We start from the raw sequence: 14,515 nt of genomic DNA on the forward strand, positions 1-14,515 counted from the left end.
CAGCAAAACTCTTAATCACCATAGGCGGAGTAAACAAAATATTCCAGGATAAAAACAGATTTAATCAATACCTGTCTACAAACCCAGCCCTACAGAAAGCACTAGAAGGGAAAATTCAACCCAAAGAAGCTAAACACATCCATGAAAAATCAAGCAATAGATAATCCCACACCAACATACACCACAGAAGAAACAAGCTGGTGTAGCTATCCTAATATCTAGAGAAAAAGGATGTTTCAAAAGAGAAGAAGTCTTGTGGCAATGCCTCAGTGGTCCAGGTAACTACCAGAACTCGGAAAAGTTGGTTGAACTTGGGATTTACTGGGAGGCCAAAGATTTAAAAAGCAGAAGATTCTCTCAAGATACAAGTTGTGTGATAATAGTGTGTTTTGTGTGTGTGAATGAGAATTTGTAAATGTTGAATTCTAGGCTTCGACAATCATTGTCAGTGCAGATTAAGCTGCAAGTATTTATGCTTTAAAACTTAAATTATAAAGCTAGTTACGTCTTTCTAACAACTAGTTTTAATGTTTATGAGCATATTTTACCTACATTACCTTTTCAGGATGTTGAGAAAGATGCATCACAAGCAAAGGCTGAAGGCTGGGGGCTAGATGGTTTTGAGGAAGAGGTCTTAGTGGACTCTTTCATAGAGCAAAGGGAAGCAATGCCTTCTGGGAAATGAGCTAAGTTTTAATCTAGTCTTTAGGATTAGAAGTCAAAAACAAAAATATTAAGGAAAGGAAAACCTAATTGATCTTTGAAGTATTGTTATATGGAATTGAGTGGGACTTTTGAGGCCTTTCTTCCAGAAAACAAGGACTTGGTTGTCAGGCCTATATTAGGCCTAAACCTTGGTGCCATGTAGTTGTACTTAAATCATTTCAATGGAAAGTGTCTTAGTGATTGGAACTTCTAGTGCAGTTTGGAGTTCTTCCATTTGAAAATTGTGATATTTGCATGGGATTGTTTGAATCTTGTTTTCTAGTCCCTCCCCATCACCACCCTCATAGTCTGAAGGTAGATTTTTCTCTTGATAAAGGAACAAAAAAGGTGAACATCTTGTTTGTAAATAGGTATCTAGTAACTAGTGGTAAACTTGAAATGGTAGAATTCTTTAAAGCCTAATTCTAGATAGCCTTAAGAAAATATATCTTAATTACTTTTGAACCTGTATTCACCTTGTTTTTTTCAAATATCTTAAGTTATATTTTCTTTTTCAGAGCTGCTTCTTATTTGGGGCTACTTTTTTTTTTTTTTTAATTGAGGCGTAATTCATAAAAGGGTATATTGTTTTGATGAGACTTTTTACAACTGTGGCTGGATGTCTTCCTTTAGTCTTCCAAGAAGGGCCATTTTACTTTTTTAGAGTTACTTTTTAAAGTCATGAGGTCAACAACTTGGACTACTATGCATGTAAGTGCTAATGCAAATTAAAGCCCAAGTTGACCTCCAGCAGCAGTTCATTCTATGTTGACAGTGAGAGAACACTTTGCCTGTTAGGATACTGTTATTCGTGGACTGAAATGCTGAAGAAACCCCTCCCCCTATTTTGTTTTTTTGCAAAAATCAAGGTATATTCTAGGGTTTCCTGGTTGACCTCAACAGATAAACTGAGATGATAGTCTTAGTTCAGAAATGATCTGAATGTAGATTTACAGTCTACGTGTACAGCTGGCTAAGTGAGATCGCTTTCACAGTTCTGCATGTATCCCATCGGCTCCCCATTAGTCACTGAACTCTTTTTTTTTTTTTTGGTTTTTTTCGAGACAGGGTTTCTCTGTGTAGCTTTGCGCCTTTCCTGGAACTCACTTGGTAGCCCAGGCTGGCCTCGAACTCACAGAGATCCGCCTGCCTCTGCCTCCTGAGTGCTGGGATTAAAGGCGTGCGCCACCACCGCCCGGCTAGTCACTGAACTCTTAAAACTGGTATTGTAACATTATTACAATGTTTTGCACCAATTTTATAAACTTTACAGTGCAATATGTGTTCCTTTTCTGAGGCAAACCAAAGTATATTTCTCAAGGTTCTGCTGCTATCAGCAGCGTTGATGGAGGATTTTTTATACATTTGTAATAGATAGAAATAAACCAGAAAAAAAGAAGAAAAAAAAAAGTGGTGGAGGAAAAGGTGAACACTGCAAGAATACTCAAAAGGGCTGAGAGTTGCAAACGCCAAGATTGGCTTTGCATAGTAAATGGAATAGAACAGCTCTGAACTATAGCTTACTTTTCCTGGTTTGGTCTGACAGAATGATTGAATGTTTTTGTACAAAAATCAGAGCCTTAAAAACAAGGATTTGGTGAGATTGTAAAATGGAGTGCCACTTTGGCAAAACAGTCTGGTGGTTGGTCAAAATGCAAAACATTGTTACTCTGTTACTCAACAATTCTACCCTTAGGAATATAACCTCAAACTACTGAAAATGTGCACCTATGAAACATGTACATGAAGGTTTACAGCAGTGTGTTGCTAATAGTAAAAAAGTTAAAACAACTCAAATAGCTATCAAATACTGGAGAGAAATAAAATGGGGCTTATTCATATAATAGAATATTATTAAGACATAAAAATGAATGAAAAACTGACAGATTAAATGACTTTGGTGAACCTTCATAATTTCATTTGTAGATCTTTCCATTTCTAATTTATAAGTACATTTGGGGTTATAAATTATAAATGTACTGCCTCCTGTCAACATTGTATACTTCTATTTGATGATTTCTGTGTCAAACATTATATGGAAATGTTTCCAAGTATTTTCTGTATTAATTGTGAATGAATAGAACAAAATAAATTGCCTGTGGGGGAAAAAAAAAAAAAAAAGAAAATAGCTGGGCATTCCCTACCTAAACTTCAGTTTTAGAAAAGAAATAGGAAGTGAGGTCATTGAATGTGGCAGTATGCTTTTCCCTCACCAAGTACTATATAGCAGGAATCTTCTTAAAAGTTCTTATTAATAAAATCAAACCCGGAGCCAGGTATTGGGGTGAATGCTGGAAGATCAGAGAAGCAGAACAAGCCACAGCTACCTCACCTCGCCAGTTCCTCAGCTGATCCTGTTGCCTCAGACTGGAAGCTCCTCAGTCCTCATCCAGAATGAATCTCAGCTGAACTGCTACTAGAAAGCCTGAAAGCTTAACCAGCCAAATGCTTCTAGTTCCTGGTCTTCACACCTTGTATACCTTTCTGCTTTCTACCATCACTCCCTGGGGTTAAAGGCTCACTTTCTGGGATTAAGGGCGTGAGTCACCATGCTTGGTTGTATCCAATGTGGCCTTGAACTCACAGAGATCTCAGATGGATTTCTGCCTCTGGAATGCTAGGAGTAAAGGCATGAGTGCCAACATTTTCTAGCCTAAGTATCTTGTGGCTTTTCTGTTCTCTGACGCCAGATAAATTTATTAGGGTACAAAATATTTTGCGGAACACAATACCACCACAAAGTACTGTAATAATAGATCTCACTAGACTTTGAAAAAGCTAAGTGATAACATTTTCCCCCTTATTTTCTATACTAGTTTGCCAGTTGACATATTTTCTTTATCTTTAAAGAAATAGAAATGAGTTGGGAAGTAATACTGAGAATTTTCTTCTCTTTAATAAGAGAGATTACTTAGAATGCCTCTGAAAGTATTTCTAGGGTAGAGACTCCTTGAAGTTAGTTACCTGTTAATGTGATAGTACATATTCAGCTCAACACATTTTTGTTAACTGACACATTTTCCTCTTACTAATGCCATTCCAAGATGTTACCCACATCCCTAAGTTCTTACATTTCTTTCTGCTTTGTTATTTTTAAACATTTACTTTATGTGTATGAGTGTTTTGCATACACACACACACACACACACACACACACACACACACACACACACACACACCACATGCATACCTGGTGCTTCTGGAGTCAGAAGAGGCCCTTGGAGGTCAGAAGAAAACATCTAATTTCCTGGAACTGGATTTACATATGATTGTCAGCAGAAGTGTGAGTGCTGTAAACTTAATGCCAGCCTTCTGCAAGAATAGCAAGTGTCAGTAGTCTTGATAGCCAAAGAAGGGAGTATATATGTCTCCTTAGAACAGTGGTTCTCAACCTTGCCAGTGCTGTGACCCTTTGATACACTTCCTCATGTCGTGGTGACCCCCAATCAAAATTAGTTTGTTGCTACTTCATAACTAATTTTGCTACTGTTACGAATCATAAGGTAAATGTCTGTGTTTTCCTATGCTCTAAGGTGACCTTTGTGAAAGGGCCATTGGACACCCAAAGGGGTTGTGACCCACAGATTGAGAACCACTGCCTTAGAGTATATTCATTCCTGCAAGACAGGCCAAGTACATCTCCTCACTTTGTTTTAACACCTCAATCTTGAGGTGAAACATGCCACTGTCTGATACAAATATAAACAGAATGCAAGTAGGAGCCATGGTTAGACCACTTTTGGACAGTGTCAAGTGCACAGACTGCTTCTGCATCATCCCTTGGCTTTTGTGACCTTCAGAAGGGCTGGCCCAAGTTAGCCCACATTATAGATGTTTGAGACAGGACTCCCTCTGCTAGGATTATAGGCAAGGGCCTCCATGCCCAGTGATGAAGGGGCATTTTTAAAATTTAAATTGTGGGGGTGATGGATGTACGTGTAACAGTGCCCATGGAGGTCAGAGGACAACTTGCAAGAGTTTGTTTCTCCTACAGTGTAGGATCCAGGGATTGAACTCAGGTCATCAGGTTTGGCAGCAAGCTCCTCTGTTGAGCCTCTTGCTAGCCGAGAAGGAACCATTCTTTTTTTAAAATTTAATTTAATTTTTTTTTCTATTGTCAGCTTGATACAGTACAAATTCTCATCCTAATGAAATGTTTCACTGAAGCTTGCCCAGTGATTGAGTAAAACCAAAGCTTATTATAAGCCACAGTCATCCTAGGGTCCACCCAGCTATGTAGCCTCCCTGGTTCTGTGGGTTGCAGTCCGATTGTTCTTTGCTTTATATCTAGTATCCACTTATGAGTGAGTACATACCATGTTTGTGCTTCTGGGTTTGGGTTACCTCACTCAGGATGATATTTTCTAGTTCCATCCATTTTCCTGCAAATTTCATGATGTCATTGTTTTTCTCTGCTGAGTAGTACTCCATTATATATATATATATATGTACCACGTTTTCTTAATCCATTCTTCAGTTGACAGGCATCTAGGTTGTTTCCAGGTTCTGGCTATTACGGATAATGCTGCTGTGAACATAGTTGAGCATGTGTCTTTGTGGTATGATTGAGCGTTCCTTGGGTATATGCCCAAGAGTGGTGTGGCTGGGTTTTGAGGTAGATCAATTCCCAATTTTCTGAGAAACCTCCATACTGATTTCCACAGTGGTTGTACAAGTTTGCACTCCCACCAACAGTGAAGGAGTGTTCCCTTTGCTTCACATCCTCTCCAACATTGACTGTCATTGGTGTTTTTGATCATAGCTATTCTGACAGGTGTAAGGTGTCGTTTTGATTTGCATTTCTCTGATGATTAAGGATGTTGAACATTTCCTTAAATGTCTTTCAGCCATTTGTGATTCTTCTTTTGAGAATTCTGTTTAGCTCTTTAGTCCATTTTTAAATTGGATTGTTCAGTATTTTGATGTCTAGTTTCTTGAGTTCTTTATATATTTTGGAGATCAGTCCTCTGTCAGATGTGGGGTTGGTGAAGATCTTTTCCCATTCTCTAGGCTGTCTTTTTGTCTGCTGACCATGTCTTTTGCCCTATAAAAGCTGAAAAAACCATTCTTGTTTATTCCAAATTGATTACCTGTAGGTTTTAAATTTTACCATGTTATAAAGATAGGAATCTTCACATCTTACAACCAAGTTGACAATTCTTAGAATGAAAGATCTCCCTCTTTATAATTTTGATTTATTTGTGATCTTCATTTTCTAGACACTATGCCATCCTTTCTTGGTTTTATTTGATTTCACGGAGTGAGGGAAGGCTGGACAGCAAACTGGTTAATTTTGCTTTTATTGTTTGAAGATGTGTTGCCTGTCCTACTTGATGGATAGTTTCGGCATATAGTTGAAAAATCCTCATCTCTTCAGATTTTGAGGTGTCTTCCTATTGCTCTTCTGACACTGACTTGAGGTCCTCTGTGTTTCATCAATGAAATATTGTAGGGTTTTCTCTTTGGTTCCAAGATTATGCACTTTCTCTATCATGCTTTGATACAGATCTGTCTTGTCAATTCTTAGGTGCTACTTTCAGTTACCCGTGTGAGTTCTTTGAATTTGCAAACTGATAGTCCTCCCTTGGTGTCTTCAGGGTATGGATATAGGAGCCCTGCTGATACCAAGTCATTCTCGAGTTCCTTAATATTTATTATGTTCAACCTACAGATAGCTTTTCATGTGCTGCTTGTCTTGGTGAGCTCGTTGTTACTGTGGTAATATCCTGACGGGAGCAGCTGAAAGGAGAAGGGATTTATTTGGGGTTACAATTTCATAGTGACACAGCCTTTGGTGTTGTCAGGGGCACAGCCAGCAGGAAGACTAACCTGAGTGTTTACCCTTCCAGAGGTTACAATGCTAGAGTATTCTTTTTTTTTTTTTTTTTTGGTTTTTCGAGACAGGGTTTCTCTGCGTAGCTTTGCGCCTTTCCTGGAACTCACTTGGTAGCCCAGGCTGGCCTCGAACTCACAGAGATCCGCCTGCCTCTGCCTCCCGAGTGCTGGGATTAAAGGCGTGCGCGACCACCGCCCGGCTCATTTTTTTTTTTTTTTTTATTGTAGTCCTCAGCAGAAGGGATTAGGGTTGTAGTGGTTCTTAACTGGTGGCAGTTCATTTAAGCAATGTCTGGGAGGTACTTTTGTTGATTGTTACTTCTGAGGAGTGGCCATTGTTCCTGGCACACATGGATAGTGGTTGACCATGCTGCAGAAAACTTAAAGCACATAGGGTAGCTTGCCACAAGGCAGGATTTTGTGGTCCTCAGTGCCAGCATTGCTGAGTATGGGAAATTCCCTTTGTTAACTTTTTTTTTTTTTTCCTGTATTGCTGGCTTTATCCTTTTAAGGTCCAGCTTATTCCTACTTTGTCCTGGAGCCCTCCTGTCAACAGTTCTAAACCTACATTGATCCTCCCATAGGTTTTGTGTATTAGCACAAAAATCTCCATCATGAATTTTCTATTTAATACAAAGTCTTTTGAAACTAATTTTGTTGATTGTGGATCTTTCTGTTCCTTGAGAAAATTTATGTTGAGACAGGTGGATCTGGAACTGGGTTCAAGAGGTCCTTCAGCCGTAGCCTCTTGAGTAGCTCAGATCCACAGTCTGTGACACTACTTGCTCTTCCTCAAGACCTTTTAACTACTCTTGACCTTGATGTTGTGGGTTGTTAAAATGAAAAAGGTAGAGAGGCTTACCTCATGTTAGCCCATGCTGACCTTGAATTTCTGACCTGTCTCCATCTCCCAACTGCTGAGAATACAGTCTTATATCACCATGGCCAATTTACGCATGCCCAATTTATACTGTGCTAGGGATCAAGCCCAGGGCACACCATCTATGCTAGGTGAGCATTTTACCAACTGAGTTACATCTCCAGCCCCAGATTTGAAACACAGAACAAAGCAAAACTGAATTTCTGATAATACTGTTAGTACGATTTGGTGCTGCTGCTGGATTGCTGCTAGGTCGTCATCATTTCCATCTAGCATTGCTTTCAGGGTTGTTGGCACATTGAAGATAGAGCCAATAGCACAGTGAAGTTGCCTGATACCTGATTCAAGCCTGATCTCTTGAATCACAGTTGGAAACTACTCTCCTAGTTTATAGGACTGCTAGACAGTCATATATAGCAAATTAATACTCTGTTTTCTGTAATTGTGTTTAGTGAACGTACATAAGAGTACTCTGCACAAAAAAATAGGTGACATCCCTAACTAACTTTTGTATCTCCTAGAATTGAGACTGTTTGTTCAGGTATCACCTTCACACTTTTTCTTATATTAATGGTAAAATGTGAAGAAAGGATTAAGAGGTCTGGTACTATTCCCGGGGAGACACGAACAAACCTCTACTCACCCTTAATCAGGAACCATTGTCAGACTAAAGTAAGGATATCACCAAAGTCCAACTTGGTGAAGCACTGGCTCAGTTTATATTTACTGGTTTCAGTCAATGTTCTGTTGCTGTGAAGAGACACCATGACCACAGCAACTCTTAAAAGGAAAGCATTTAATTGGGACTTGCTTACATTTTAGGCAGTGGTCCACAACCTTCCTAATGCTGTGCTCCTCATGTTGTAGTGACCCCAACCATAAAATTATTTTGTCTATTTTTAACTGTAATTTTGCTCCTGTTATGAATTGTAATGTAATTAATTTCTCTGATGGTCTTAGGCTACCCCTATGAAAGTGTCATTTGACACCCCCAAGGGGTTGCCACCCACAGGTGGAAAACTGCAGGTTTAAAGGTTTAGATCGTTATCAGCATGGCAGGAAGTGGGGCAGCATGCAGGCAGACAGGGTGCTGGAGAAGGAGCTGAGAGTTCTGTATCATGATCCACAGGCAGCAGGAAGAGAGAGACACTGGGCCTGGCTTGAATGTTTGAAACCCCGAAGCCCACCCCCAGTGACACACTTCCTCCAACACCAAGGCCACACCTCCTAATCCATCAAGTAGTGCCACTCCCTAATGTCCAAGCATTCAAATATATGAGCCTATGTATGGAGTCATTCCTGTTCAAATACTGCTGTTAGTTGAAGCATAGATGAAGTGTTAACTACAAGAGCAGAAGTGACTCTGAGGCAGTTTTACCATCAAAAGCCAACCACAGAATGCCTGGCAGGTTACAATAGCTGGAAATACAGAACACACTGAGTCGCTTGTAAGCAGCTGAGCAGGTCAGAGAATGTGTCTTCCAGGCAGTGCAATGTAGCTGGTCTGAGCATCTAGGCTATTTAGCTTGCCTAAGAGTGGGTGGGAGGGAGTCAGAGAGATGGCTCAGTGGTTAAGAGCACTTGTTCTTTCAGAGGGCCTGGGTTTTGATTCCCAGCACTCATATGGCAACTCACAACTGCCTGCAACTGCAGTTTCAGAAGATCTGACACACTCTTGTAGCCTCCTTGGGCACCAGGCACCCAGAGGGTGCACAAGAAAGCATTTAGACAAAATACCCACTTAAAAAAAATGTCAGCAGTTCTTACTCCTTATATAAGTTTGGGGAAGATGGGTTGCAGTGAGCTGGTCAATGTCAGCGTTTTATCTTGGAGGAAATTACTACCCAGCAATGAATAGAGATAAAATATAAATGGGGTACTTGTATATTTTTCCTTACGCATATGTGCATGTTTGTATGCCTGTGTATATGTGTATCTTCATTTTTGTAGTCAAAGGATGATGTTGGAATTTATGATTTCTTTCTCCACTGTATTTGTTGACTGGAGTCAAGTTTTTTGTTGAACCCAGGGCTTGCTGATACAATTTGGCTGGCTGGCCAGTCATCTTCATGGATTCTCATCTTTACCTTCTAAGTGCTAGAATTATACATAGGCTACCATACCCACCTGGTACTTGATTCTGGGAATCCAAGGTTTTGCCTTCATGCTTGAACTCTGTGTGCCTTAAACATTGTGCCATCTTCTAGCCCAGGCATATGTGTACTTTTTTTGCTATGTCAGATAGGCTGGGACCAGTACCCTGAATACCTCAAATAACTATGACTGAAAAGGGAGGGAGGAAAAGAACTTATTTATTTATTTATTTATTATTTGTTTGTTTGTTTGTTTGTTTTGGGGGACAAGATCTCACTGTGTGGTTCCTGATCGTCCTGGAACTTACTTTGTAGACAGGACTGGCCTTAAACTCACAGAGATCCTTCTGCCTCAGTTTGGTAGTTTGTAATTTTCCCCCATAAGCTCGTAGGGAGTGGCATCATTAGGAGGTATGGCCTTGGAGGAAGTGTGTCACTGGAGGCAGGCTTTGAGACCTTATATATACTCAAGCCACACACAGTGTCTCAGACCACTCCTGCCTGCATGCTGCCTTGTTTCCTTCCATGATAATAATAGACTGAATCTCTGAACAGTACATGAACCACTACACTTAAATGGTTTTCTTTATAAGAGTTGGCATGGTCATGATGTCTCTTCTCAGCAGTATAAACCCTAACTAAAACACTCAGTCTCCCAAGTGCTGGAATTAAAGGTATATGCCACCAAATGTAACTTACTCTGTACTTTTAATGGTAAGAGACTTTCCTAGTCCACATAAGTATTATTGTGGAAATTATGAGCATCTTTAGTGTCTGTGTTTGTGTTAAGTAATTGAAAGAGTAATTGTTAATGTTTTCTGACTTTTTTCTTTATAGGATTCAGTGGTCCCAATTTAAAGGTTATTTTATTTTCAAACTGGAGAAAGTGATGGATGATTTCAGAACTTCAGCTCCTGAACCAAGAGGTCCTCCCAATCCTAATGTTGAATATATTCCCTTTGATGAAATGAAGGAAAGAATACTGAAAATTGTCACTGGATTTAATGGGTATGCACATAATAATATTTTAAAGATTTAATTTTAGATGTTATTTCTTTAAGTTTTACTATATCTGGTTGATAATTGACTATTGTATCTCTAGTGCTTGGTGCACCCTCCATGGGGTTTCTCTGTGTAAGAGCTCTGGTTGTCTTTATTTGTAGACCAGGCTGGCCTTGAACTCACAGAGGTCAACCTGCCTCTGCCTCCTGAGTGCTGGGATTAAAGATGTGCACCACCACCACCTAGCTGTGCTTGCCAAATTTTGGTTCATAAATATTTTAAATGTTTACAGTTTTCATTGAAAAAAAAAAACTTGAACCGATTTTATGAGTTTCAGGGATAGTCATACTTTTATGCATGCATTTATCAAGATAGCAGCAACATTCATTTATCAAGAAATATTTGAATGTTTCTTTTTTTTATTTGGTATTATTTTGATATTTGGTGAAGACTTATTTATACTTAAGAGGTTTATTTTAGAGTGTGAGTCCCCCTTCCTGTCAATAACTATAAGCATTTTTAATCTTTTGTAAAATATTGAAAACCAAGAACACTAAGTGAATGTGATTACTTTGAAAGTGTTGCTGTGCTTCCTATTAGTCATTAAGTTCTAATTTAGAACTTTGTTTACTGAAGGAATGATGCATTTGTGGAGTTGACTCATTGAGTATTGCATTTGGCACTAGTAATTTGAAGCATGTGACAACAGTGTGAAATACAGTGAATTGGGTTTCTGTTAATAAGATTCCTGTTTATTGGGAGGTGTCATGTGAAGAGGTTTTAATTGTATGTTTTTAGACCACAAATAACCTGATTTTTTTGGGGAGCTGGGGTTTGAGACGGGGTCTTACTGTGCAGCCCTGGCTGGCCTTGAATTTACAGAGATCCACTGCCTCTTTGTTCCTTTGATGTTAAATGTGTGCACTGCCAATCTCCGCTTTTTTTTTTTTTCTTTTAAGATATATTTATTTATTTATTTATTATGTATACAATGTTCTGCCTGCATACATGCATGCCAGAAGAGGGCACCAGATCTCATAGGTGGTTGTGAGCCCTCTGGAAGAACAGACGCTGTTCTTAACCTGAGCCATCTCTCCAGCCCCATTCTCAGCTGCTTATTCCCATTTTTTTAAGTTTAGGAATTTGCCTGCACTATCAAAAGCTTATGCTCTGGCATTAGGTCTATTACTAAAACTTTTCCTGGAGATACCCTGTTGTCCCGTTAGTTATTTAACCATTGTTTATTATGAGTTTATCTGGGGCTCTTTAAAAGCACATGGGGAAAAAGCTATGTGTTATGTGTGTTATATGTTGCATAAAATTTATTCTTGAGCTGGATGTATACAGCATAAATAGACTTCCTTTGTAGAATATTTGTATATAGTACATGTACGTGTACACATACATACACACACACACACACACACACACACACACACACACATTACAGATATATGGGGTTAAAATGAATTATACCACTGCATTTTGAATATTGAGCTAATTTATAAATTAGTAAGAGCAAATATTCTTAATTCTATTAGAGTAGATAACAGATAAGTAGGTTATTGGATAAAGTTAAAATATTTATAATTTTTTAACCTGTTAAAACATGTATTCATCTACTTTAGATGATTTGAACAGTCATTAAATGCCTAAGCACACTTAAACATAATTGCTCTTAAAGTGTTTTTAATTCCAGTTTTCAGAATGGCTGTTTGGATTATTTACTCTAATTAGTCAGAATTTAAGTTTAACTAGTGATACATTATGAATTTTCATTTTATATCTGCATATTTGGTCTGTAATTATATAGATATGTTGAAACAAGAAAGTCTTTGTTTTAAAGTTCTGAATAAAGGTTTTGATAATTTTTTTTATCATACGTTTTTGCTTTCCATTGGATTTTTTTAAAATTTTAAATAGTATTTTGTGTGTGGTGTATGCCTGTGTGTGTACTCATCTGTGCAGCTCCTGTGGCCACCACAGGTTCATTCTGTCATACCGTCTTCTTCCGTTGCTCCCTGGTCCTGGAGCCTAGTAATTGGCTAGACTGGCTAGCCAGTGATAAAGCCCCAGGGATCCACTTGTTTCTGCCTCCCAGCATTTGAAATACAGATGTGTGCTACTACTCAAGCTTTTACATGGGTGCTGGTACTCAGATTCAGGTGCTTGTGCTGGGGCAGAGCAAACACTTGATCCACTGAGCTAACGCCCCAGCCTTGTTCCATCAGCTGAGGGTCTTCTTTCTTGTTGCTGGAGGGCTTCTCTCCAGGTTCCCCAAGCCCCGCAGTCCCACAATCTACATATAAAATAATCACTCAGACGCTTATATCCCTTATAAACTGTATGGCCATGGCAGGCTTCTTGCTAACTGTTCTTTTATCTTAAATTAACCCATTTTTATAAATCTATACCTTGCCACGTGGCTGGTGGCTTACCGGCGTCTTCACATGTTGCTTCTCTTGGTGGTGGCTGCAGTGTCTCCCCTTCCTTCTTCCTGTTTCCCCAATTCTCCTCTCTCTTTGTCCCGCCTATACTTCCTGCCTGGTCACTGGCCATCAGTGTTTTATTTATATAGAGTGATATCCACAGCACTTTCTAGTTAGTATACTTCTTTCATTTTTAATAGGTTGTCTTTGTTAAAAGTGATACATCTTTATTCTTTTTTTTAAAAGATCCCCAAACACCATAGATGTATTGGAGTCGTGTTACATGCTAGTTGTATTTTCACTTTAGAAAAACTTTGATATTTCAGTAATTAGTAAGTACATTTATAGTCTGTTGTGGTGTCTCATCACACACTTCATCCTTGCACTCTAGTCTGAGGCAGGATGATTTAAGACCGCATGCAGACCAACCTGTGCTACATCATGAGATCAGTCTCAAAACCCAAAGAAGAGGGGCTGAAGACATGGCAGACGGTCACAGTTGGGTTCCCAGCACCCATGTCAGGCTCTTTAACAACCACCTGTAACTATAGCTCCAGAGGATTGAAAGCTTTCTGGCTTCCACCGACATGTGACCTCAAGTGTGCATACACACATACACACACAGTCTTTTTTAAAAATCCAAAAAGGAAAGAAAAAATGCTGTCTTTTGTGGTTCTGTTTTCTCATATGTAAACAGCTCATAATATGCCTTCCTCTATGATTGTGAGCAGGCTTTTTCTTTGCCTTTTCCCAAACCCTTTGGTAAATGAAGTTGGGGAGTAGTGCTGTGAGCCATCCTTGTTTGTAGTACGTATTGTACATATCTTTAGTTGATTTGTTGCAGCTCTAGGCAAGAGCATATCACACTTTAACAGGTTGCTTTTCTCTTTCTCTCTCTCTCTCTCTCTCTCTCTCTCTCTCTCTCACTCACTCTCACTCTGTGTGTGTGTGTGTGTGTGTGTGTGTGTGAGAGAGAGAGTGTGTGTGTGTGTGTGTGTGTGTGTGTGTGTGTGTGTGTGTTGCTGGAGGTTCAAATTGAACCCTTTGCAAGTTCTATACCAGCACTTTACCAATCAGCTACATCCTAGCCCTATCACAAAATGTTCATTTATGCCTCTGTGTAATAACTAGTTACTATAGGTGTGTGTATGTGTATGCCTGTGTATGTTTTTAGGAGTTTTGTGTACATCTCTTCTGTCTACATTTGAGGTTTCAGTTTGTACTTTTATGAAATAAAATGGCATTTTTCATGTGTCAGTAGTCCTTTAATTAATGGCTTTTTGTTTTTCTTAAGCTTTTTTTTTGTGTGTGTGTGTGTATGGGTATTTTGTCTGCATGTGTGTCTGTGCAGCACATGCATGCATGGTGGCCTTGGAATCCAGGGTAAAGCCTCATCAGATTCCTTAGGAACGGAGATACAGATGTTCATGCGCTGCCATGTGCATGCTGGAAACCAGATTCAGGTCCTCTGCAAGAGCAGCAGCCAGTGCTCTTAATTGCTGAGCCATCGATCCAGCCCTGTTCTGTTTGTAATTTGCTTTTTGATTTTACAAGGGTTACAAGTAAGAGAT

The 14,515-nt window shown here is 39.2% G+C and overlaps 1 protein-coding gene across 5 annotated transcripts in view; it reads left to right on the forward strand.

Moving 5' to 3' along the window:
* Positions 1–14,515, forward strand: part of Ppp4r2 (protein phosphatase 4 regulatory subunit 2) — a 49,840-nt gene that overhangs the window by 21,138 nt on the left and 14,187 nt on the right. For all 5 annotated transcript variants that reach the window (XM_076567467.1, XM_076567468.1, XM_076567471.1 and 2 more), the window contains one exon: positions 10,351–10,521. In XM_076567467.1, coding sequence (XP_076423582.1) covers positions 10,351–10,521 — 171 coding nt within the window. The remainder of the gene's footprint in view (positions 1–10,350; positions 10,522–14,515) is intronic.

Source organism: Peromyscus maniculatus, chromosome 3 (genome assembly GCF_049852395.1).
Source record: "Peromyscus maniculatus bairdii isolate BWxNUB_F1_BW_parent chromosome 3, HU_Pman_BW_mat_3.1, whole genome shotgun sequence".
Lineage (NCBI taxonomy): Eukaryota > Metazoa > Chordata > Mammalia > Rodentia > Cricetidae > Peromyscus > Peromyscus maniculatus.